The sequence below is a fragment of the Pristiophorus japonicus genome, chromosome 4, assembly GCF_044704955.1.
Source record: "Pristiophorus japonicus isolate sPriJap1 chromosome 4, sPriJap1.hap1, whole genome shotgun sequence".
Taxonomy (NCBI): domain Eukaryota; kingdom Metazoa; phylum Chordata; class Chondrichthyes; family Pristiophoridae; genus Pristiophorus; species Pristiophorus japonicus.
The window spans coordinates 85,670,590-85,696,007 of record NC_091980.1 but is presented as its reverse complement, the minus strand read 5'-3'; the positions used below and the strand labels follow the sequence as shown (position 1 = coordinate 85,696,007).

At 40.3% G+C, this 25,418-nt stretch overlaps 1 protein-coding gene across 3 annotated transcripts in view; it reads left to right on the top strand.

Annotated features, from left to right (window-relative positions):
- Nucleotides 1–5,419: 5,419 nt before the first annotated feature.
- Nucleotides 5,420–25,418, top strand: part of cpeb4b (cytoplasmic polyadenylation element binding protein 4b) — a 136,461-nt gene continuing 116,462 nt past the window's right edge. For all 3 annotated transcript variants that reach the window (XR_011593016.1, XM_070878402.1, XM_070878401.1), the window contains exon 1: nt 5,420–6,789. Coding sequence is in view for 2 of the 3 variants with exons in the window: in XM_070878402.1 (XP_070734503.1) it covers nt 5,692–6,789 (1,098 nt within the window). In the remaining variant the exon portion in view is untranslated. The remainder of the gene's footprint in view (nt 6,790–25,418) is intronic.

The window sequence follows — 25,418 nt, the reverse complement described above, 5'->3', positions numbered from 1 at the left end:
ATATTTCCTGTCTTGTAACTTTTGGCCAACATCATCGTTACAGCACAAAGTGTACACACATCTATAGACCTTGCAGTACACTCACCATAACCAACTAGAGCAAGATAAAACTCACTGTGAAATTCTTGAACTTTCACTGGTACTCAAATTACAGCACATTGCCCACAAGTCTACGGTAAATATTCCAGGGTGAGCTTCAGGTCAGTTTCATGCAAGGGCAATTAAAAAAACAAAAAGTAAACAGCTTGAAACTGGCAGATATTGAATTAAAAAATCAGCAGGAAAATCAACATACAAGTCCTTACTGTCAATTGGAGTCTCAATACTTCTGATTATACACTTAAATAGGGGGAATTCACTTGCTCATTGTGCTTAGAAAGAGCAAAGCTTCATCACATTTAACATTAAGAGCTTGAAATGTATTTCCTTTCACCAATTTGTCTTCCCTCCCCTTTTTTGTGAAGGTGTTGATCCTTTGCTTGGGTATATTCCCACAGGGGCCAGGCATCCTCCAGTACCTCACCCGAGTGGCAAATATTTATGAGAGTCTGATGATGTCAGCAGGTCGGCCATGTATTCATTCACTGGAGGGCATCAGAGCCAAGCCCAATCCAGTAGTCACCACCACACATGCATTTTCACCAGAGATCGCTGGATACTGAACAGGAGTGACCAATTAACAGCTCCCTCACCTTGCAGTACTGTATGGCTCAGCTGCTCACTGTATAAATGTTGGACTGTCAGAGGAACTGAATTTTTTAAAACTGTAGTTAAGCTGATATTGGACATCTAAGTGCCATCTTGGCTGAGTAGCATTCTAGTTTCTGAGTCAGAATGTATATGTTCAAGCTGTTGTGAAAATATTTTGCATATTCCTACTGTTCCTGCATCAGAATGGCATTACCCAGTGGTCTGTAACCTATAATCATGGACAAATGTTTGATCATTTTTATTTGGAGATGATATGCACAGCAAAAACTGCCTCTACACGGCCCAACAACTGGAGAAGAGCTTTGTGCACTATGTGCAGAGAAATCATAAATGTGTTTTCCAATTCAGTTGCATTGCTCTTGGGTTTTATTGTGACCTTGGCCTTTATCCCTAGCCTATCCCAAGTTGATATCCCCAACTTGGCTTTGAATTGTGTTCAGCTTTGGCCTTACATAGAAATTAAAACATGAAAACAAGCTGTTCAGCCTAACCAGTCTGTGTTGGTGTTTATTCTCCACTCCTTATCCTATGTGCCTATCCTATTCCTTTATCCCTTTACCTTTAAGCATAACTAACAAACATGTTGACAAATTATCTGCTTCAATCTATAACTCAAGTAGTGCATTAGTCTCACAACATTGTGTAAAAAATATTTCTCCTGCTCTCTATCCTAAATCTCTTACATTTAATTATTAGCTATGTCCCCTTAATCACTCGAAACCGTCTGTTTCTATCTAGTCTGTCCCCATACCTTTAAGTTTAAACACCTCTATCAAATCACCCCTTAATCTCCTTTGATCTAACAAAAGCAGTCCTATGAAAGCAGGACATTCATATATGTTTGTCCTCATAATAGGCTGCATCATACCGAATTGGCACTGTACCCACTTTATTTCCTCAACCTTCTTCCTATGGTATGAAGCCCAAAACTGCACAGTACTTCAGCAGCAGTCTTACTAAGATTGTATATACATTCATCACTACGCCTTATTCATCACCTTCAGCCTACAGTGCTTTTTGATGCAAGATCCCAATTTGTGAAGTTTTGTTACAACCTTTTTCTGCTGGTTTAAACACATTTATTGCAGCTAGCATACTTCAGATTTGATACCAATCATGGTTGTTGCACTCCAGAGATGGAGTTTGCCACTTACATGGTTATACATTGTAACAAGGAATGTTTCATTTACAAAGATTCTGTAAAATCTTCTGCCACAGAAGTCGAAGTCTGTCACAACCTACTCTGGAGCGAGCCTTTGGCAAAGTAGTAGGATTCCAACCTCTGAGTCAGAAGGCGCAGGGTTCAAAACCAGCGAGTGGAGATCAGAGCTGCAGCTCGGAATTCTGGGTTGACATCCAGTGGGATACTTGTGTCAGGTGTGGATGGGCCCCCTGGGTTGTGGGAGCCTATAAAACCCTCCCGCTGTATGAGACTTACCACCCTAACAGCTGATATATAAATGGTTACAACCATGAAAGATGCATTCACATCAAGCCCTCCAAGTTGGTTGCCTTTTGTTAACAATGGTTCACATTGTGGAAAATCTAAAACGAGAATTGAAAATAAATCTTTAATAAGACCTGTGGCAAAATTAGAATATTTTTGGTGGCTGAATAACTCAAATTCTGTTTACTACATTGCATTTCTTAATTTTTACCTATTTTTTATGGATCAATTTCCACAATTCTATCTGTTTACTATTATGGCTATTGGTTTTTTGTGACTGAATAAATCAAATTGCATTTTTATTACATAGAATTGAGGGAATTTTTACTGGTGGTTAAGGAATCAAATTTCATAATTCCTTCCATTTTTCCATGAGAACCATCAATCAGCATCCTTGAGTATGATATAATGATTCAGCTTTCATTTTTGGAAAAGACCTATACAAGTCACTCATCTTTACTACTTGTGCATTCAAACATTATTCAGATACAAACTTGGAACAACTTGCATGTATATGGCACCTTTCACAAGTTCAGGACGTCCCAAAGCACTTTACAGTCAATGAAGTATTTTTGAAGTGTAGTCATCGTTGTAATGTAGAAAAAGTAGCAGCCAATTTCACACAAGATCCCACAAACAGCATTGTGATAATGACCAGATAATCTGTTTTAATGATGTTGGTTGAGGGATAAATATTGGCCAGAACACCGGAGAGAACTTCCGCACTCTTCTTCATAACAGCGTCATGGGATCTTTTACGTCAAACCTTCCCTATACTGCACTCTTTATTTCTCCATGTCTGCTGTGAAAATAATGCATTAAGCTGCACTTTGGACTTTTTTTTTTAAACATTGTACTTTTTGTGATTAATCATTTAATTATAGTAAAACAGCATGGACAATGTCATGATACAGAAACATGTTACTAGGTACCAAAGTAGCCTTATTTTCCACAGGTTTAGGATGCATTGAATCACTAGGGAGAATTCTTCCAACTATTTGCTTATGTTTTTTGTAATATTTTACAGCTGCATTATTCCTAAGGACCAACATGCAGTGCCTACCAAATGCATTGTGTGACTGATGGGCAGCACATGGAATTTTTGTATTTATTCAAGAAAGACTTGCAATTATATAGTGCCTTTCACAACCACTGGACATCCCAAAGTGCTTTACAGCCAATGAAGTACTTTAAAAAAAAAAGTGTAGTCACTGTTGTAATATAGGAAACATGGCAGCCAATTTGCGCTCAGCAAGCTCCCACAAACAGCAATGACCAGATAATCTGTTTTTGTTATGTTGATTGAGAGATAAATATTGGCCAGGACACCGGGGATAACTCCTCTTCTTCAAATAGTGCCACGGGAGTTTATACATCCACTTGAGAGCAGACGAGACGTCGGTTTAACGTCTCATCCGAAAGACGGCACCTCTGACAGTGCAGCACTCCCTCAGTGCTGCACTGGAGTGTCAGCCTAAATTTTTGTGCTCACATCTCTGGAGTGGGACTTAAACCCATAACCTTCTGACTGAGGCAAGGGTGCTACCAACTGAGCTACTGGCTGACACGTGGTTTTGATTTAATTTTGCTATTTTAGTGACTTCTGTTTACGGGTTTTAAATTAGTTTGGCTGGGCCACTCCTCCTTGAACATTTAGTGGTGACACACCTTTAAGAAGAAAGGGACACTGAATAAATGCTGATGAGTTTGGGTTTTATCAAAGTTAGTATAGTATTAGGCAGTCTCTAGTGTTGCGGATGACCCGCTTCTACACCCAAAAGGGATGAGTTTACAGGTGTTTCAATGAGGGACCTGACATTCCAGGTCCCGAACTACATCCTGAAGGGTGGAAGATGCCTGTGCATGAATTCTTTTAACATGGAGTAGCTGTTGCACACCAGCCACCACACTGGCTTGACAGAGCAAGGTCTTGGTCCAGTGGCAAGGGTTAACCAAGACGACTGGAGACCAAGCTCTGCTGCACGGACCTAGTATGCACACATACTCTTATTGTCCATAGTTCGCAGTGTGGACTGGCCCGTGCTGCACCTTTCCTGGGCCCCGGGACCCCACTGTTGTTATACGCTGCACCACTCCTGGACCACTATATCACTTATTGTATTCATAAAATGAAAGAGCACAGGAGACCATTCAGCCCATCGTGCCTGTGCCAGAAATATTAATAGGATATTAAAGCAGAAAGTCTCCATTTGCACTTTGAAACCACCCAATCCTATAGGATATGGATGAGTTCTAACCTAAATATGCAACAATATCCAGCTAATAACTTCCCCAATTTAATCCATCCCGACCTGCATCCAAAGCATCTACAACATAGGCTTTTTTGTAAGGTTAGTGAATGCAAGCCACAGCAAGATAGTCCCAGAGTAACTCAGTGCAAAAGACCACTTAAAATGTCAATTGTGCATATGTCATTTAAAAAAAACAGGACATCTTGTTCTAGATCTTTATTTCATAATTTCATTTTAGAAGACCGAACACCTCTTCGAAATAAACATTTTCTCGATGGCTGCAAAAAGGTCACTTTCGACACGCAAGCAACGTTATGAGATTTTTTTTTTGCAACGTAGTGACATATTTCAACATGACTTTGCATCAAGGCACAGTAAGTGGCAGACATATTTGGGGGCGGGGAAGTCGGCCAAATATTGACCAACAAAGACTGAACCTCTTCAATCAATGGGAGACTGAGGACTTGCATTTTATATGTCACTCATAAGGGTAATGATAGAATTTTACTACACACTTCTAGTTTCACTGTGCCATGGAGGCGGAATATTTTTGCAATCAACGGTGTGGCGTTTCCACGAAAAAAAACTATGACAAACCTGAGGAGCAAAACCCCGTTTGCATTCAATTGCTCTGCTTGTCCGCTCAACACAAGCCGTTCGGTTCAGTTGAAACTTTCATTTAAAATCCGCGCGAGCCTCCACGTGCGGATTTCCCGTTTGTGACGCAAAATAAATATGCAAACGAGTCGGCCGGGGATGGGGGAACCTTGAAACTGCCGAACCGGAAGAGAAAGCCGGTGTGTTGTCCCCGCCCTCCTCACTCCTTGTCACCGCTTCTCTTCGCGCAGAACGAAGGGCGAATGGGGCGGCAGGAGGGGAGGAGCCTGAAAACCGTCGAACAGGAAGAAGCTCGCGACTCTGTCATTGCGCTCAGTCTGTCGATCCAGGCGAACGAGAGTAAGAAGTGTGAGACGGGGGAAGGGGGCAAGTTTTTTTTTGTTGTAATTTTTTTTTAAAAGGGGGGGGCGATATATAAACATATATTTATATATACATATAATGTAATAACCAGGCTCGGTATGTGAGGGAAGCCGATCGAGGAAAAAAAGGAAAAAGCGCTGCTGGTTTTGAAACAGTTAATTGGATTTTCTGAGGCAAAAAGTGGTGCCGAAAGGGCGGTGACGCGACATTTTCCCCCTTTTTTAATTATATTTTTTATATATATTTAAGGAAGAAAACCAAAAGGGAAAAGGGGGGTAAATCGTGCGGCCGTCACGCTCGATGGGGGATTACGGGTTCGGTTTACTAGTTCAGACCAATAATACCAACAGTAAGGTAGCTTTTCCAGTCAGATATCATCAGCCTCACCACCAACAACAGAGCGCCGCTGCCGCCGGCTTTTGTAGCGCCGCCGCCTCTGGTTCGGCTTGGCTTTTTCCTGCCTCGGCTACCCAGACCATGCAGGATGAGCTGCTGCTGTCAGAAAAATCCAAATCCCAACAACAGCAGCAGCAGCTTTCTCCCCGACTGGATCAGGCTGCTCCTGAAGTGGTAATACTCTCCGAGTCCCCGAAATCCGAAGAGGAGAATCAGAGCGGCGGCGGTAACGGCAGCACCTCGGTGTCCAACAGCAACGGCAAGGAGAAGCTGAGGATGGAGTCGCCGATCCTGTCGGGGTTTGATTATCACGAAGCTCCTTCTTCAGGACTAGGCGGAGCGGGCACTACTGGGACGCCGTCTCTCACATCGTCAACATCCTCCTTGACCGGTTTCAGCAACTGGTCAGCAGCGATGACTCCTCCTACCATCAATGAAGATAATTTCTTCCACCAGGGAGTCCCCGCTCCCTCTGCTAACGGTGCTATGCTTTTCCAAAATTTCCCTCACCACGTCAGTCCCGGCTTCGGAGGTAGCTTTTCGCCTCAGATGGCTCTTTCTCAGCATCACCATCCCCACCATCACCCGCCGCCCCCTCCTCCTCATCATCACCACCAGCAGCAGAGAAGGTCTCCTGCCAGCCCACATCCAGCACCGTTTCCACACAGAAATGCTTTCAACCAACTGCCTCATCTGGCTAACAGCATCAGTAAACCTCCCTCTCCGTGGAACAGCTACCAAAGCCCATCGCCTTCATCGTCCTCTTCGTCGTCCTGGAGCTCCGGCGGCGGTGTTGGCGTTTGGGGTGGATCTCAAGGTAGAGATCACCGCCGAGGGATGACTGGCGGAATGGCAGCCCTCAATTCTATCTCTCCAATGAAGAAGCCTTTCCCCGGCAACCACATCCCGGCGCATAAATACTCGAGGTCCAGCAATGCTTTCCCACCAAAGTCTTGGATGGAAGATAGTATGCTGAGGAATGATAATATTTTACCATTTCAGGTGAGCAATTATGAAGCCTAAGCTTTATTTGGGTTAAAGTGCAATTTATTAAATGATGGTGTTGAGATGGAGATGTAAAATGTTCTCTACAATTCGGCTACTTGTCGACAGTGTCGATTTCAAATACAAAGGACTGCTGTCTAAAATGTCATAAAATGCTTTAATATGAATTCCTAACGTTTCATTTATTTTATATTACTAACTAGTAAAGAAATGTCGTTTTCTCAATGTTCATCAAAAAAGTAACCATAAATTGAGAGTCCTGTATTCTGACTTCTCTTCCTTTGCCCTTCCCCAATTCAAATTCTAACCCCCGATAAGATCAAACAGAACCCCGATTTTATCAAACTCAGTATTGAACCACGATCTTATGCTGTTGGGAGAATGCAATTCTTTTGAAATAGATACCTTATTTTTCCTTTAAATTTAATATGAAGACCAGTTCCATCTAGCTTCTTGAAACCCATTAAATTATTTTTGTCTGCTAATAGATTTAAGAGTTCTAATGTTTATCAATAGAAGAATACATTCCAAATATGTTTGTAAAGGGTGTGGATATTAATGACATAAGGAAAGTATTGATTCCATTGATCTTTAAAGCTTATTAGCTCAAAAATCAGATGCTGTATACATTTGCAGGAAGCTAATATGCAGAAATCCTGTTATTTTACCAAATGTCAAGATGGACAAAAATGTTTTAACACTTTAAAAATATTAAGGAAATTATATATCTAGTACTATTTAAATTGGGACAATTTAGAATATATTATTTTTTATATATTTTGTATATTGCATTTGTAGATGCGTAGATTTAACTATTTGTGATGCAGCTCAAAAGTTAAGATTGATCTACCTGAGACCAATAAATTCAGCAGTGTGTGTGAATACACGACTGGCCTGATGGGCTCGTGAACACATGATGGTGCATGCTCTTGCACTTCAGAGCATGCAGGATGGTTCTTTGAGCTTTTACAAACTACTTTCAACACATGCACTATGCATAAGGTATAATAATAATATTTTTGTAATTCCCCAAAATATAGTTTTTCAAACTGTGTGGGTCAGTGACTTTTTTCAGCTGCTGACTGGTATGTTTGTTTGTTGCCTTAATTTTGAAACCTGTACTAATAAGACAAATGGGATATCCTGTTGGCATTTCTCCTTGGTGTCACAACCTTGATTGTGCTGTCGTTCCATTTCAGGAGGTAATTATTGGCTGTTGATGGCTTTATTTTGACTTGCAGACTCAACAGTGAGCAAAATATGAAGAACACTTGAACAGCAGCTTTAAAAAAAAATTAGACGCTGTTCAGCCTGTGCCGTTAAAGGGGAGTTTTAAACTTCCTAGCAGTCGTGAGCTTGACTGCTCTATGTCTTGAATGTGTGGTAGCAATGTTCCCTGCCATCCGTTGGTCAGAACTAATGGTACAACAGTCTGATGGCATGGCAAGCCATTAAATGATGATGTACTCTTAATCAGAGATGGAGAGTTAGTTACTATTGGAACAGTGACTGCAGATTAGCCTATTGCTTAATTTGCTTTAAAATTTTACGCACCTTAAAAGTTGCTAACAGTTTACATATTAGTGTCCATTGGCAGTATTAAAAAATAAAATGTGACTCATTATTATAAGTCCTTTCCTTTTGTGAATTTTTTTCTCTTTTTTTTTCTTTTTTGTTACTTTTTATAGCTGGTACTTTTGGTATTTTAAAGAAAAAGGGGAAGTCTGTGTTTAACAAACACTTTCAGTATTGAGGATTTTTTCACTTTCACTACACTTTCTTTTTTAATACTCACTCCTTCTAGAAGATATTACATGTTTATTTTTTTTCTTACATTGATTCATTATTTCAGAACTCTGCTGTGGGAGGAGTTTATAATTACAATGGGTGCGACCTTGCAGTGAGCAATTCCATAGACAATAACACTATTGATTGACAGTTTTCCGTAATGGGAAGACTTCAGTATTGGTCAGGTATATTTAGCTAATATTCAAGTTTCTTGGCTTAGGTGCTTTTCTCTGTTGGCATAATGGAAAGGGCCTCTGATTTATATTTTCTCCTGTAGAAGTACTCATTAATGAGCCCAATCTGTCATGTTAGCTGAGTGTGGAGATCCAAAATGGTTGAACTGTGAAGAACAGGAAGTTTCTAAATATTTCCTACAAATTAGGACTTTTTAAAAAAATTCAATTTTTGTTTCCTCTTCTTCTGAAGGCATTGACTCTTGCTGGGATGCAGTTCCACGAGGCCAGTATTTTGTCCAAATGACCATTCATGAGTCAGCAGGCTATTTGGTCATGGAGGATATCGCAGATGGAAGTCCAATCTCGTTTTCACCTGATAATACTTGTATAGTTTTCAACTAATATTACTAGAACGTAATTAGTAAATGAGAACCCTGGCTTTTTTAAATACACAAAAGCTTTTATTCTGTTGCGTACATCGAGAAAACACACCCTCTCACTCTTATGTTTTCTCCTTTAAATGCCAAAGAAGGTAATGCTGGCATGCAGGAAAGCACTAGCACATGAATGGGGTTAGATAAGCTTCAAGAAACAATATAGCATGTGCTTGACCTACACGTTTTTTAAAAACAAAAATGAATAAATCAACCTGTCCTGTTGGGCAAGTAGCTTCTAAGTGATACTTGATTGTTACATAAGAACATAAGAATTAGGAACAGGAGTAGGCCATCTAGCCCCTTGAGCCTGCTCCGCCATTCAAAAAGATCATAGCTGATCTGGCCGTGGACTCCGCTCCACTTACCCGCCCGCTCCCCATAACCCTTAATTCCCTTATTGGTTAAAAATCTATCTATCTGTGATTTGAATACATTCAATGAGCTAGCCTCAACTGCTTCCTTGGGCAGAGAATTCCACAGATTCACAACCCTCTGGGAGAAGAAATTCCTTCTCAACTCTGTTTTAAATTGGCTCCCCCGTATTTTGAGGCTGTGCCCCCTAGTTCTAGTCTCCCTGACCAGTGGAAACAACCTCTCTGCCTCTATCTTGTCTATCCCTTTCATTATTTTAAATGTTTCTATAAGATCACCCCTCATCCTTCTGAACTCCAACGAGTAAAGACCCAGTCTACTCAATCTATCATCATAAGGTAACCCCCTCATCTCCGGAATCAGCCTCGTGAATCGTCTCTGTACCCCCTCCAAAGCTAGTATATCCTTCCTTAAGAAAGGTGACCAAAACTGCATGCAGTACTCCAGGTGCGGCCTCACCAATACCCTATACAGTTGCAGCAGGACCTCCCTGCTTTTGTACTCCATCCCTCTCGCAATGAAGGCCAACATTCCATTTGCCTTCCTGATTACCTGCAAACTAACTTTTTGGGATTCATGCACAAGGACCCCCAGGTCCCTCTGCACCGCAGCATGTTGTAATTTCTCCCCATTCAAATAATATTCCCTTTTACTGTTTTCTTTTCCAAGGTGGATGACCTCACACTTTCCGACATTGTATTCCATCTGCCAAACCTTAGCCCATTCGCTTAACCTATCTAAATCTCTTTGCAGCCTCTCTGCGTCCTCTACACAACCCGCTTTCCCACTAATTTTAGTGTCATCTGCAAATTTTGTTACACTACACTCTGTCCCCTCTTCCAAGTCATCTATGTATATTGTAAACAGTTGTCCCAGCACCGATCCTTGTGGCACACCACTAACCACCGATTTCCAACCCGAAAAGGACCCATTTATCCCGACTCTCTGCTTTCTGTTAGCCAGCCAATTCTCGATCCATGCTAATACATTTCCTCTGACTCCGTGTACCTTTATCTTCTGCAGTAACCTTTTGTGTGGCACCTTATCGAATGCCTTTTGGAAATCTAAATACACCACATCCATCGGTACACCTCTATCCACCATGCTCGTTATATCCTCAAAAAATTCCAGTAAATTAGTTGAACATGATTTCCCCTTCATGAATCCATGTTGCGTCTGCTTGATTGCACTATTCCTATCTAGATGTCCTGCTATTTCTTCCTTAATGATAGCTTCAAGCATTTTCCCCACTACAGATGTTAAACTAACCGGCCTATAGTTACCTGCCTTTTGTCTGCCCCCTTTTTTAAACAGAGGCGTTACATTAGCTGCTTTCCAATCCGCTGGTACCTCCCCAGAGTCCAGAGAATTTTGGTAGATTATAACGAATGCATCTGCTATAACTTCCGCCATCTCTTTTAATACTCTGGGATGCATTTCATCCGGACCAGGGGGCTTGTCTACCTTCAGTCCCATTAGCCTGTCCAGCACTACCCCCCTAGTGATAGTGATTATCTCAAGGTCCTCCCTTCCCACATTCCCGTGACCAGCAATATTTGGCATGGTTTTTGTGTCTTCCACTGTGAAGACCGAAGCAAAATAATTGTTTACGGTCTCAGCCATTTCCACATTTCCCATTATTAAATCCCCCTTCTCATCTTCTAAGGGACCAACATTTACTTTAGTCACTCTTTTCCGTTTTATATATCGGTAAAAGCTGTGTCAAGAGCCCTATTTCCAATTACTTGCAGGAATTAAAATGAGCCATAAAGTAACTTCAAAGAGATTGAGTCTTGTGGCATTCAGTAAGCAAACCTAAAGGTTCTCTCTTGTGTGACTAGGATATCATGTTGAACACTGCCTAAAATTTGATCAGCGAAGAATTAGAGCTATAGGTGTCTCTTTTTATTGGCGGTTTGAAACAGTTTAATTGAAACATTCAAGCTGAATGTAAGATATTCTGAAAAGATAGAGTACAAAATACAGTATTGGCAGTGCTTAGCTGGTAATTGTGTGGAACAGTAAACCCAAGGCAATCAATGATGTACCAAAAAGGAGCTATTGCTTAATTGCAAGCGGTGTGCGTGTGGTTTCAATGTGCAGTGCAATTCTAATACCAAGTTATTGTATGTCAGCACAGCCTTGTTGACTAATGAATCTGTAATGTGTAGAGATCAGTAAATAATATCTTGAAGGGAACTCTAGCGAATAAATGTCCATTGGGCATTTAGAGCAAATAAGATGCATATTACAATCTTCAAGGAAATGAGTGGGAAAAATAATCAAGTTAGGAAATATAACTATGTGAGTAGTAGAGGATAGCAAGTGTTTTCCAGATATTCAAACCTGACAATCATAGACCAGTTAGCCTAGCATCTGTGGTGAGTGAAATGGGCCATCATTTTACAGGATGTTGTTTTTGTTCAGAGACCACGAGATAGCTGGCATTGTCCTGGATGCAGTAAATTGTGCCTCGCAAATCACTGGAATTGTTTTGAGGTGAGGGTTTTCCAATGGATATCACTTGCCTAGATTTCAAAAGATGTGATAAAGTGCCATTTGTTGGCTTTTAAAGAAGGTTGAAGCTCTTGGAAACGATGTTAAATTTAACCAGTTTGATTGGAAATTAGCTTGGAAAACAAGCAAGTGATGACAATAAATAAAAGTTTTATCCAGGACAGTAACTAGATGCTTCTGCTATTCATTAGGAACTTGGAGAGTACTTGTAATATAATACTTGCTGATGACACTAAGCTCTATGGCCAAGTAACAAGTGTGAGATTAATAGCATTCAAAGGAGTATGGACCAGTTGAGCAGAATGGCAATGAGGAGGTTTTAATGTGCATATAACTGCATAATGTAAAACACAACTCTGGGCCGGATTTTCAGCTTTCGGCGCAAACAATAGCAATACATGAAACTTACCATTTTCGCTGCGCTACTGCTTTTAGCCCGAGCATTTGGCCTTTACACATGCGCCATCGGTAAGGGAGGCGTTGCACAAACATTTGCGTCACAAACTGCGAGTTTCAGCAACTTTAGTCCGGGAGCGGGGGGTGGGGTGGTGAGAAAGAGAGAAATTCCAAAAACATTTACAAGACCCTTATCTATCGAATTGCTGCAAAAAATAAATAAATTAAAAACTTTAACTTGCCTTTTTTGCAGGTTTTCATACTTACCGCTGCTGGCAGGGCTGCACCGAACAGTTTTGACATGTCGCTATTCTGGGCGTGGCATACAGGTCGGGAGAGTGCCAAAACTCAGACACAAACGCAATCTGAGTCATTGCACGTCAGCGCACCTCTCCCCAGCTGTACTTGAAAGCGCCGCCGCAAACAGGTACCCGAGGATCCCGCCCGGGCTTTACGACCGGATTTTCGCCGCAGAGGGTCAAATCGCAGCGAAAACCCAGTCGTAAACCTCGTGAAAATCCGGCCCATATGAGGGAATGGCTAATAGAATGGAAAAATTCGATTTGAGTATGAGTGCCATTTTGATTCACTGAAGTAAAAGTGAAGATATTAATAAACTTATTCAAGACCAAGGCTTCAGTAGTATGCAGTATAGTAACGTGTTTACATTGAATTATTGGAGATCCAACAGGTTATTTTGTGAAATGTCTTAATTCTTTGTGCTGCATTTAAGCCATAAAGCTGGAACTCTGCAGAAAGTAACAATTGCTGTACTGGTGGTGCACCAAAGCAGGCCATAATGGGCAGGGTGATGACAGTTACCCAGATAAGAGTTTTGTACACAAATGCACAAGACATAAGAAATAAAACTAGTGAGTTAGGAGCATAAGTTCACTGTGAAAGGTATGATGAAGTAGCCATTACAGAGACCTGGTTACAACCTGAGAATTATTGGGAGCTAAATATTCCAGGCTATAGGATCTTTAGAAAGGACAGGGAAATTCAGAAAGGAGGGGGAGTAGCAATAGTGATAAGACACAATTGAGAGAGAAGGGATTTCAGCAAGGGTGATTGGGAAGTGGAAACAGTATGGTTAGAGTTGAAGAACAGCAAAGAATGCAAGACTTCACTAGGAGTTGCCTACAGACCTCCTGATAGTAGTGATGTAGTGGAGGGATGCGTAAATTCAGATCAAGGAAACGTAGCAAAGTGGTTGTAATGGGAGATTTTAATTTCCATGTAGACAGGGAAAAGCAGATCAGCTCGAGTCGTAAAGACAATTAAGTTCTAGAATGTATTCAGGACAGTTTTCTAGAACAGTATGTTTTAAAACTGACAAGGGAACATTCCATATTGAATTTAATGATGAATAAACCAGAATTAGTTAACAATCTGATGATAAGGCTGCATCTTGTGAATCGTGACCATAGTATGATTGAGAGGGAGGAGAGCCACAAACTAAGATTTTAAATTTAAGTAAGCCAAGTTTCAAAGGGAAGAAAAAATAATTGACTACATTAACCTGGGCTGAACTGTTGATGGATAAACTTGCAAACAATGAGAATTATTCAAAGATCTATTTAGTTAAGATATAAAACCAGTACATATCTCTAAAAGGTAAAGGTTCCACTTTGTTTAGTTAAGGAGCCATGGGGTAAGAAAGAGACAGTATGAAACTAAAATAAAAGACTTGCACATATGCAAGGAACTGGAAATCCGATGCACCGGGAGAGCTGTAACAAAGCAAAAAAAAAAGATACGAAGAAAGTAATAGGCGCAAAAAGTGAATGTGAAGAAGAAACTGGCAAGGTTAACAGCAAAGGTTTTTATAAATATATTGAGATAGTGGTAAAGGGGAATGCGGGCCCATAAGGATGGATGCAGGATAATAAGGAAATAGACTTGTTAAATGAGTACATTCTATCTGTTTTCACAATGGAGGAAGAGGACAAAATATGAGCAGTACAAGAGAACCTAAAATAAATTAAGGGGAGGAACTTGGTGGATTTAATGCAAGTTTTAAAAAAAATGGTGATTGAGAAAATCATGGGACTTAAGTTGGACAAATCTTCAGGACCTGATGGTCTCCATCATAAAGTATTAAAATAAATGGTTGAGAAAATTGCAGATGCATTAGTAATAATTTTCCACAAAGCGCTCTAGATTCAAGAGTTGTTCCATTGGATTGAAAAATTGCAAATGTCACTCCATTATTTAAGGGAGGGACAGACACACCGAGTAACTGTAGAACTGCCTGACCTGAGTATTTCCAGCATTTTATGTTTTTATTATAACTCCAGAACTGCCAGTTTAACATCAGCTGTGGGAAAGTTACTAGAATCCATCAGTGACAAGAGTGACTGAGCACTTGGACAGTTACCAGTTGATCAGAGAGTCAGCATGGATTTGTGAAGGGCTGATCATGTCTGACTTAAATTTTTTTGAGGTGTCCCTAGCATGGTGGATAGGTGATATGTCTATGTGGAAGGCATTCAATAATATTCCGCATAAGAGATTATTATCAAAATTAAGAGCGCGTGGAATTGACATGGGTTGGTAATTGGTTGGGAGGCAGGAGACCGAGTGCAGGGATAAAGAATTTGTTGTCTGATTGGATTGATGTGACATGGTGCCATGTGACAGATCTATATTGGGGCACAACAGCTTTTCCCCATATATATTAATGACTTGGAGGAATAGAGAGTTGTATATCCAAGATTGCAGATGACACCAAGTTGGGAACAATGGTTCAATCCCATTGAGAGTTCTCTGTTCAATTTTAGACACCAATTGGCCTTGGAAGGGGTACAGCTTAGTTTCATCAGAATGATACCACAACTTAATGGGTTAAATTATGTGGATAGGTTGCATAAACCTGCCTTGTATTCCCTTGAGTGTATAAGATTGAGGGGTGATCTAATCGACGTATTTAAAATCATTAAGATTTTTAGTAGGCTGTGTACAGAGAAACCTTGTGGGGGAATCCACAACAAGAAGGCATAATCTTAACATTAGAGCTAGGTCATTTAGAAGTAAAATCAAGAAGCACTTTTTCCACAGGTTAGTGGAAATCTGGAACTCGTTCCCCAAAAGACTGGATGTTAATTGAAATTTTCAAGACCTAAGATCTATGGCCCAGAAATTGCGGTTGGAGGCTTCCTACAGACGGTTCCTACTGGCGGTGCCTCCGACCAAATTTTTTTTTACAAAGGTACTTGGTGGTCCCAGAGGAACATAGACTTGAGCTTCGAGTCCTCCATTCGCAGTTCAGTGTAGGGGCCCACGTAATCCATTAGCGTAAGTGCAGCCTGGGATCACGTGGGCCAGACCAACCAATTAAAATGGAGTATCCCCATTCACAGTAATGCTGATCTCTGTTTATACTGCAATCACTATTTCTATGGAGTTACCCCAAAAACAAACATTTAAAATAAATTTAATAAACACTTCACATATTTAAAATTAATTGAAATTGAATTAATAAATGTTTTAGACATTAATAATAAATTATTTTAAGATATGTTTTAATAAGGATAAAAGTAAATTTGCCTCAATGGACAGAGTTGTTAATATAAAAATTATTGACAACATTTATTTTTCTATCTTTTAGAACTCTTCCGCTGCCTGCTTTTACCAGCTGTAAGAGTTTGAAAGACATTCGCTGAGCAGCAGTTGGGCAAATAGCCCAAATCTCTGCCTGCGAAGGCCCTTCTCCTGGGGATGTGTTGGAACTGACAAAAGACATTTTGACGGTTTGCAAGTGCCGGTTCTCGGCGCATGCATATCGCGCACAGAGAACTGGCACTTGTGGGGCCTTGTCGGTCGCGTACACACCCAGAGAGGCCGCAATTTCAGGCCAATAGATTTTTGTTGGGTTAAGGATTATGGAGCAAAGACAGGTAAATGAAAATCAGCCATTGTCTAATTCAATGGCGCCAGACTTGAGGGCTGAATGGCCTACTTCTGTTCCTATGTTCCTAACTCCAAAATATTTAATTTTGCCACACAGCCAGGTTAAAATTATTTGCTCCCTTACTCATTGGGACTAAATAGTTTGCCAATGAGAAGCAGGAATGGGACCTGCTTCATACTTCAGCTCTGCATTTGACGAAGTTGAAAGAAGCAGAGAGGATATTTCCACTCATAGGGGAAACTAAAACTAGAGGACATAGTCTTAGAATAAGGGGCAGCCCATTTAAAACTGAGAAGAGGAGAAATTTCTTCTGAGGGTTGTAAATCTATGGAATTCTCTGTCCCAGATAGCTGTGGCGACTGGATCATTGAATATATTTAAGGCGGAGATAGACAGATTTTTCAGCTATAAGGGAATAAAGGGTTATGGGGATTGGGCAGGGAAGTGGAGCTGAGTCCATGACCAGATCAGCCATGATCTTATTGAATGACGGAACAGGTTCGAGGAGCCAAATGGCCTACTCCTGCTTCTATTTCTTCTGTTCTTGTGTTCTTCTGGAACTGAATTGTTGGTACTGCATTGGTCAATTTGCAGTCTGAAAATATTTGTTCTGACGAATCCTAGTGAATCACGAAGCTGAAAATTTAAGTTGGTCGTCAGAAATGAGTGCTTTCTGCATTAAGTTGTAGTGGTTTGTATTGAAGTAGGAAAGTAGTCCTCATCACTATGAATAAACTATGCAACTTAATTTAACTATTAGGAAAGTACAAGCAGTTGTATTTTTGCATGTTTGGGCCTTTGCTTCAATTTTATGACCTGTCCTGTTAAGTCCCCAATCACGATTACTGTATTTTTGTTGTTGGGCTGTTTACTCTCAATTGAAGTATCTGGTAGACATTCCATGGCAATCAAATTGTATTAAAATTAAATAGCTAGTATACAATTGGGCTCTTGTACCAATTCTCATTCCTCTATTGATGTGACTATAAAGCAATAACTCCTTTCCCCTCCATCTGTTATTTGTAAACTACTTCTATGTTGAATACTGTACACTATGAAATTGAAAAGTATTCCACTAGAGTAGAAGGAAGCTAATGTAGCCTGATTTTTTTTTAAGTAAGAATAACAGAACAATAATCAAAAAACATGGAAATGTTAACTTTAATATCAAAATTTTTGAAATTCTGAGTGGAGATATGGTACAGTAGCCATTGCCCACAATAACTACCTGTACTTGCAGTTCTATAGCACATTTCATGACCTCTGGACATTTCAAAGTGCTTCCATGGCTGTTGAAGTACTTTTGAAGTGTAGCCACTGTTGTGACATGGCAACCAATTTATGCGGTAATTTTGAAATATAGTAGTGAACGTCTTGGATTTTATCCAATGAAGGACAATTCTGTGAAGATATTTTAAGTCAAATATTATGCAATGCTCTATCAAGTACAGAAGTTGATTAAAATTAAGTTACTTTAGTATAAAGATTTTATGATCTCCCATTTCAAATTTAGGTGGGCCTCCTACATGGACATGGATTGGCTTTTAAGTGTAACTCTGAGAAGGTGGGAGAGGTACGATTGCTGCTACATACTCCAATGCAGTTCAAAACATCAGAGATTGCAGCTGGTAGAGACTTTTGCCTGCAAGTCTTGACAGAATAAAATATCTCCCAATTCCTCATTCAGTTTGTTGGAGCCCATCAGTCTTGCATTCTAATAGTTGCAATTGTATACTAAGGTTTCCATTAGCTGAAGTTGCTGAGTTGCTTTTGTTTTCAGCAGGGAACTCCATTTCGCATGTACATTGGTTTTAATTTTGGTTAATTGGATGAAGAGCACCAGCTAATTTTCCAGTCTTTTGATTTCAGCTTCCAATTTGTTTAACTGCTAATTTCAGTAGTTTCTTCCTATGAGCAGAATATAATTTGCTATAAAGACATACATGCCTATTGTCTCCAACTATAGAAACTGCTGAGTCGTCCTAAATTTACTAAAGTTTCATAAAGCTAAGTTCAGTTAATGGAAGTCATTCAGCTCATTTGGCCATAGAAATCTATGATCATCTTTTCCCCTTACAGCATTCTAACTGCTCCTTGAATGAATTCAGTTTTTGCCTTCACTCTCCTATCTGGAAGATCATTTCATTTATTGATCCTTTTGTGTCAAGTAGTGCTTCCTGACATCAGTTCTGAATTTCCGTTTTACCAGTTGGTACCCATGTCCTGCAAAGTATCAGTGTAATTGTTCATTAACTTTTAGGGGATATCTTGTTTAATTTTATCCTCCTTTCTGTCCTTGCGTTTGCTGGTCATACAGGGGTATCGTTCCATGAGTAATGATTTTTCTTCAGTACCTCGAGTGCATTCTTCTTTTACAAGCCTGAACAGTGAGCGTTGCTAGGATTTGATTATGTGGGGAGCCATCACAGATGATCCTGATCCTGTCCTTGCCTTATATTTAATTGGTATTATTTGATGGTATTCAGGAGTGGGAACTGCATGAGATGTCCGTTATTACCCCCCCCCCCCCCCAAATCTAGGGATGCTGAGCTCCATTATAGCAACACACTGCTGAGATTATATAACTCAGCTTAGATCAGGGATCAAGTCTAGTATCTTCCTGGCCTTATATGGTCAAGTTCAACATCGTTAACTAGAAGATAATTTCATAAAACTATGTGATCTGAGAAATCTTGCCCATTTTAGTAGTATTTATATGTGAGGGACTTCAGAATGGAAAGACTGACTGTTATATATCTGGAAGACTGTGCATTTTATTTAATAGGACTAAAAATTGAGGTGTTTCTGGCCCAGATGGTATTCGTCCCAGATTACTGAAGGAAGTCAGGGAAGTAGCTGAGGCACTTGCTAACATTTTCAAAACTTTGAGCAATTCGAATTGTCAAAGGACTGGAAGGTGATTTGTCTCCCCCTGTTCAATAAAGAGGATGGGATAAACCAGGAAATTATAGGCCAGTTAGGCTTGCATAGAAATGGATAGCTTTTAGAGTACATGATACAGAATGAAATAAGTGAACATTTAATATATTTGGTCAATGCTAATTTTACTTGAATGATTCAAGGAAATCAGTATATAGATAGAGGATGTGGTTTATATTGTACATGGGGATTTTCTGAAGGGGTTTATAAGAGATTGTTTACAAAATTAAAGCTCATGTATTTAAGAGAAATGGATAGACAGATGGTTATGGGACTGGAAGCAAAAAGTAGTTGTAAATGGATATTTTTCAGATTGGTGTAATGAGACTAGTAGTGTGCCTTAGTATCCATGTTGGGGCCACTTGTTTTCAATTTAATTATAAATGGTTTGGACATAGACACAGAAGGAATGATACTGAAGTTTTCTGATGCCAAAATAGGAGCAGAGCAAACTGAGGGAGGGGGGGAAGGTTGCAAGGGAACATGGATTGGTGCACTGAGCAGATGCAGTTCAATGCATCAAAATGTGATGTTTGTTTTGTGGGTAGGGGGGAAAAAAATCAGTGAAAGGAAATGTACTCTAAATGGTAAGATTCTTATGGAAGCCGAGAGATGTCATGCTGCAGATGCTTGGATCTTAAAAGATAAAAGTGCAGGTAGAAAAGGCCATGCAAGCAATTGTGAGTTTTGTACATAGGGACATTGAATATAAAAGTAAAGAAGTGATATTGTTTAGACTATAGTTGGATGGAGTATTGCATTCAGATCTAGGTACTTAAGTGCAGGCAGAATATCTGAGCCATGGAAAGGTTACAGCAAAGAACTATACCAGAAATGAGTTATAATTATGAAAAAGCTGAGAAATTTCAGCTTTTTCATTAGATTAATAGAGGACTTTAAAGGAAAAGCTTTGGAGAGTAAATACCGAGAGATTTTTCCTATTTGTTGGTGAATTGGTAATGGGTTATAGACCCTCCAGAAGAGAAAAGGGGAAAGTAAGACATTTTTTCAGAGCATTATTAGAAGAGGAATGCTTTATCACGAGTGGCCATTGAGACACACTATAATCTAATTTAGAAGGAATTTGAAAAGGAACAATATAGAGGATACATGAAACACAAGAGAAATGGGATTAGATGAGATCGTACCAGTTGAAAAGATTGCACTCTCACAGGTGGCCTTAATGGCAACATCCTGTGCCGTAATTTCGATGATACTGAGCTAGGAGTACAACAAAAATTGGTGACCTTCTGAGTTGATTAGGCTTAATGGATTGGTCATGTGCACATTCATCAAAGCTGAGGTGAGTTGACAGCAACCTAAAAATCTGTACAATTAAGTGTTGCCACAGTGGAAAAACCAAAAAATTGCATAGAGCACGGAAATTATGAATTCTTGATATATATATCGCACGAATCATGAGCTATCTTTCTTAACTGGTTAGTGCATCGTATACTTTTTATTGGCTGAGGTATTTAACAAATTCTATCTATAGCTGCATATGTTGTCATTTGCGTCATCTAGCTTTGTTTCAACTGGAGGAATTGCCCTCTTATTTGTTGATTGTGTCTGATGTGTCGGTCATGGCTCAGTGGTAGCACTCTAGCCACCAAGTCAGAAAATCTAGGCTGGCACTCTAATGCAGTGCTGAGGGAGTGCTGAGCTGTCTGAGGTGCCGTCTTTTGGATCAGATTTTAAAGCAAATCTGCCCTCAGGTGGACTTAAAATATCCCCTGACACTATTTTGAAGATGAGCAGGCAAGTGCTGCTCGTTGTCCTGGCCAATATTTATCCCTTAACCAACATTGATTTAAAAAAAACCCAGACTATCTGGCCATTATCACATTGTTGTTTGTGGGACCTTGCTGTGCGCAAAATTGGCTGCCAGTTTCTGTACAGTGATTTCAAAAGTACATATTAGCTGCAAAGCACTATGGGATATCCTAAAGTCGTAAAATGCACTATTGAAATTCAAATTATTAATCTTTAAATTTGGTCATTGCTGACACTTGTGTGGCACGAATGTTACATGCCACATATCAGCCCAAGCCTGGATGTTGCCCAGGTCTTGATGCATGTGGGCACGGCTTTATTATTGATGGAATTGCAAATGGAACTGAACACTGCAATCGTTAGCAAACATCCCCACTTCTGATCTTGTGATGGAGGGAAGGTAATTGAAGCAGCTGAAGATGGTTGTTGAGCCGAGGACACTGCTCTAAGGAACTCCTGCATTGCTATTCTAGGGCTGAGATGATTAGCCTCCAACAACCACAACCATCTTCCTTTGTGCGAGGTATCATTCCGGCCAGTGGGGAGTTTTCCCCGGATTCCCTTTGACTTCAATTTTACTAGGGCTCCTTGACGCCACACTCGGTCAAATGCTGCCTTAATGTTAAGGACAGTCGCTCTCACTTCACCCCTGGAATTCAGCCCTTTTGTCCATGTTTGTACTAAGGCTGTAATGAAGTCTGGAGCCGAGTGATCCTGGTGAAAGCTAAACTGAGCATTGGTGAGTAAGTGCTGTTTGATAGTACTGTCGATGATACTGTCCATCACTTTGCTTATGATTGAGAGTAGGCTGATGGGGTGGTATTTGACGGAATTGTATTTGTTTTGCTTTCTGTTGACAGTATATACCTGGGCAATTTTCCCCTTTGTCTGGTAGATGCCAGTGTTGTAGCTATACTGGAACTGCTTGGCTAGAGGCGCGGCTAGTTCTGGAGCAACGGTCTTCAGCACTACAGCCGAGATATTGTCTGGACCCATAGCCTTTGCTGAATCCAGTGCGCTCAGCCGTTTCTTGATTTCACATGGAGTGCATTGAATTGGCTGAAGATTGGCATCTGTGATGGTGGGGATCTCGGAAGAAGGCAGAGATGGATCATCCACTTGGCACTTCTGATTGAAGATGGTTATGAACGCGTGCCTTTTGCAATCACTTGCTGGGCTCTATTGTTGAGGAAGGAGATATTTATGGTTTCGCCCCCCCCCCCCCCCCCACGCCCCTGGTGTTAGTTGTTTAATTGTCCACCATCATTCACAACTGGATGTGGCAGAACTGCAGAGCCTTGATCTGATCCATTGCTTGTGGAATTGCTTAGCCCTGTCTATAGCATGCTGCTTTGCATGCATGTAGTCCTGTGTTGTGGCTTCACCAGGTTAACACCTCATTTTTAGGTACAGCTGGTTCTGTTCCTGGCATGCTCTTCTACACTCCTCATTGAATCAGGATTGGTCCCCTGCTTGATGGTAATGGTAGAGTGAGGGATGTGCCGAGCGATGTGCTTACAGGTTGTGGTGGAATGTAATTTTGTTGCTGTTGATGGCCCACATCGCCTCATGAATACCCAGTTTTGAAATGCTGCATCTGTTAATCTATCTCATTTAGCACACTGATAGTGCCATGCAACACGATTGAGGATGTCCTCAGTGTGATGACGCGATTTTATCTCCACAAGGACTGTGCGGTGGTCACTTCTACCAACACTATCATGGACAGATGCATCTGCAACAGGAAGATTGGTGAGGACGAGGTCAAGTTGGTTTTTCCCTCATGTTGGTTCTCTCACCACCCTCCCCGAGCCCAGTCTAGGAGCTATGTCCTTAAGGTCTCGGTCAGCCACTCTTGTTGATGGACATTTAAATCCTTTATCCAGAGTATATTTTTGTATGCACATTTGTATATACTAGTGGATCTCTTGTTAAGTGACCGAGGTTACGTTAAATCACACATTTTAAGGACAGGATTGAATATTATGTCCTGTACTATGTTTTCTTCAGTTTAGGTGGAGGTTTCTTTAAAGCCACAAACTGTAATTGGTCCAAGCCTGTGTTTGTTTCACCAGGGAATTTGTAGATTGTAAAGTAGTTTGCAGGTTTCAGGCTACAAGTCAATGAGTGATTAGTGCTTCTAAGTAAGTTTGATGTGTGACAGACATGAGCTAGGTATATTATATCTATATATGACTTTCAACTGCCCTCTGAAGTGACCACTCAGTTGTATCAAACCTGTCTCGGGGCAACTAAGGATAGGCAATAAATGCTGGCCTCACAGTGAGCCCACATCCCAAGAATGATTTTTTTTTAATAAATATTGACACCACTGTCAGCCAATGAGTTGCAGGAGGACGGGACTTGTTTATTTGCAGTGTCTCTAAACTCATGACCGAAACTACAGCAGAGTCTTCTGAGTACAGCAGGATTATTTCTCCAGTAAAATGCAGTGAGTACAGGATAGTTATATGATACAAATTATGTGCGGTACATCAACTCCAGTTACTTGCAGAAGTGCGGTCTTGGGCGTGATTGACAAGGAAATTAGCCAGTCATCTCCATTGTGGCCGGGACTTGTGCCACTATATGCAGCCTTAAAAAAAAGCTTGCAACCATTTTCTATGCCCTCCTAAATCTCTCAGGCTAAATCTAACCCATGTGAACATTTACAGCTCAAGATTAATTTAATTATTTAGCAGATCCTGATGCAAAGTTAATTATTAAACTACTTAATATGGAAATCTAATTTTTATCAGTTTAGATGTTTCGACTTGTACATTAGCATCTACCAGTCTTCCACGCAAGTGTGATATGAGGTTAACTATCATTATTGCGTGCGCATGTGTTTCTGGCTTTTGGTATCTTGATAGATACATTCTGGACATCTGAACCGAGGACATTGTGCACTTGGGCTCAATATAATTAATATAAAGAGCAATAAAATGACAATCCAGTGTCCTATGATAACTCAGAAAAATATCTGAACTTTAAAGGTTGTATATTTAATTAGTCAGGTCACTTCATGTTTGAGTTGGGTTGTTCTTTGCCTCCATTTTGATTATCCCTTTATACCCCTTTCCTTCAAGCACCTACCTAATCTAGTAAATGTTGACATGTTCTCTGTTTGAATTACTAACATTGCTCAGTCTCATAACCCTCTATAGGGGGTGGAATTCCTCCTGCTCTCACCTAAATCTCTTAATCTCATTTTGTATATGTCCTCTCTTTCTAGTCCTCATAACCACTGAAAACAGTCTATTTCTAACTATTTTGTCCTATCCCTTCATAATTTTGAACACCTATCAAATCAATATGTATGACCTCACATTTAGTGAATCTCAGCTGACACTATTTTGCCCATTCCTCCATCTTATCAATATCCCCTTGCAGCTTCCTTTAATATTCTGTATAGTTTATTATGCCTCCTATTTTAGTATCGTCTGCATATTTGGATACCACTCGCTCACTGTATATCCAAATCATTTATGTACAGAGTGAACAGAAGTGGTCTCTGAACTGAACTCTCTGGGACCCTGCAATCCATTTTCAACCAATCTGAGAAGCTACCCTTAACTCATATTCTCTTGTTTCCTCCATTCTTATTAATTTTAATTCACTTTTCCTAATTCTATACCCCTTAATCATCTCCAATACTCTACTGTGTGGCACCTTGTCAAAAACTTTTTGAAAGTCCATGCACTGCATTTCTCCCATTCACCATATCAGCATTACCTAAAACAAAAAGTTGATTCCATAAGCAGGCCTGTGCTGCAAATGGCTTGGGGCTAATGGTCTATCTTTTACTATTGAGATACACCAGATACAGTGTGGATTTCTCACCGTTTATTCCCGATCTATCTGACAGAAATGTCATGCATTGAATCGCTTGCTATGAGAGAAATATACACAAAAGCGAGTTATATTAGCAAAGTTAGGAATATACTGTATGACGAAGGGTCATCGACCCAAAATGTTAACTCTGCTTTCTCTCCACAGATGCTATCTGACCCGCTGAGATTTCCTGCCTTTTCTGTTTTTATTCCAGATTCCAGCATCTGCGGTATTTTGCTTTTGTGTTAGGAATATAGGCCCCAAGTTTCCACATGATTTGCTCCTGATTTTTAGGAGCAACTGGTGTAGAACGGAGTATCTTAGAAATCGGAATTCTCGTCATTTAGTTTGCTCCAGTTCTAGTCAGTTAGAACAGTTTCACTTTGGAACAGAATTTTTTTTTTCAAAAGGGGGCGTGTCCGGCCACTTACGCCTGTTTTCAAAGTTTCGTCAGTGAAAACTTACTCCAAACTAACTTAG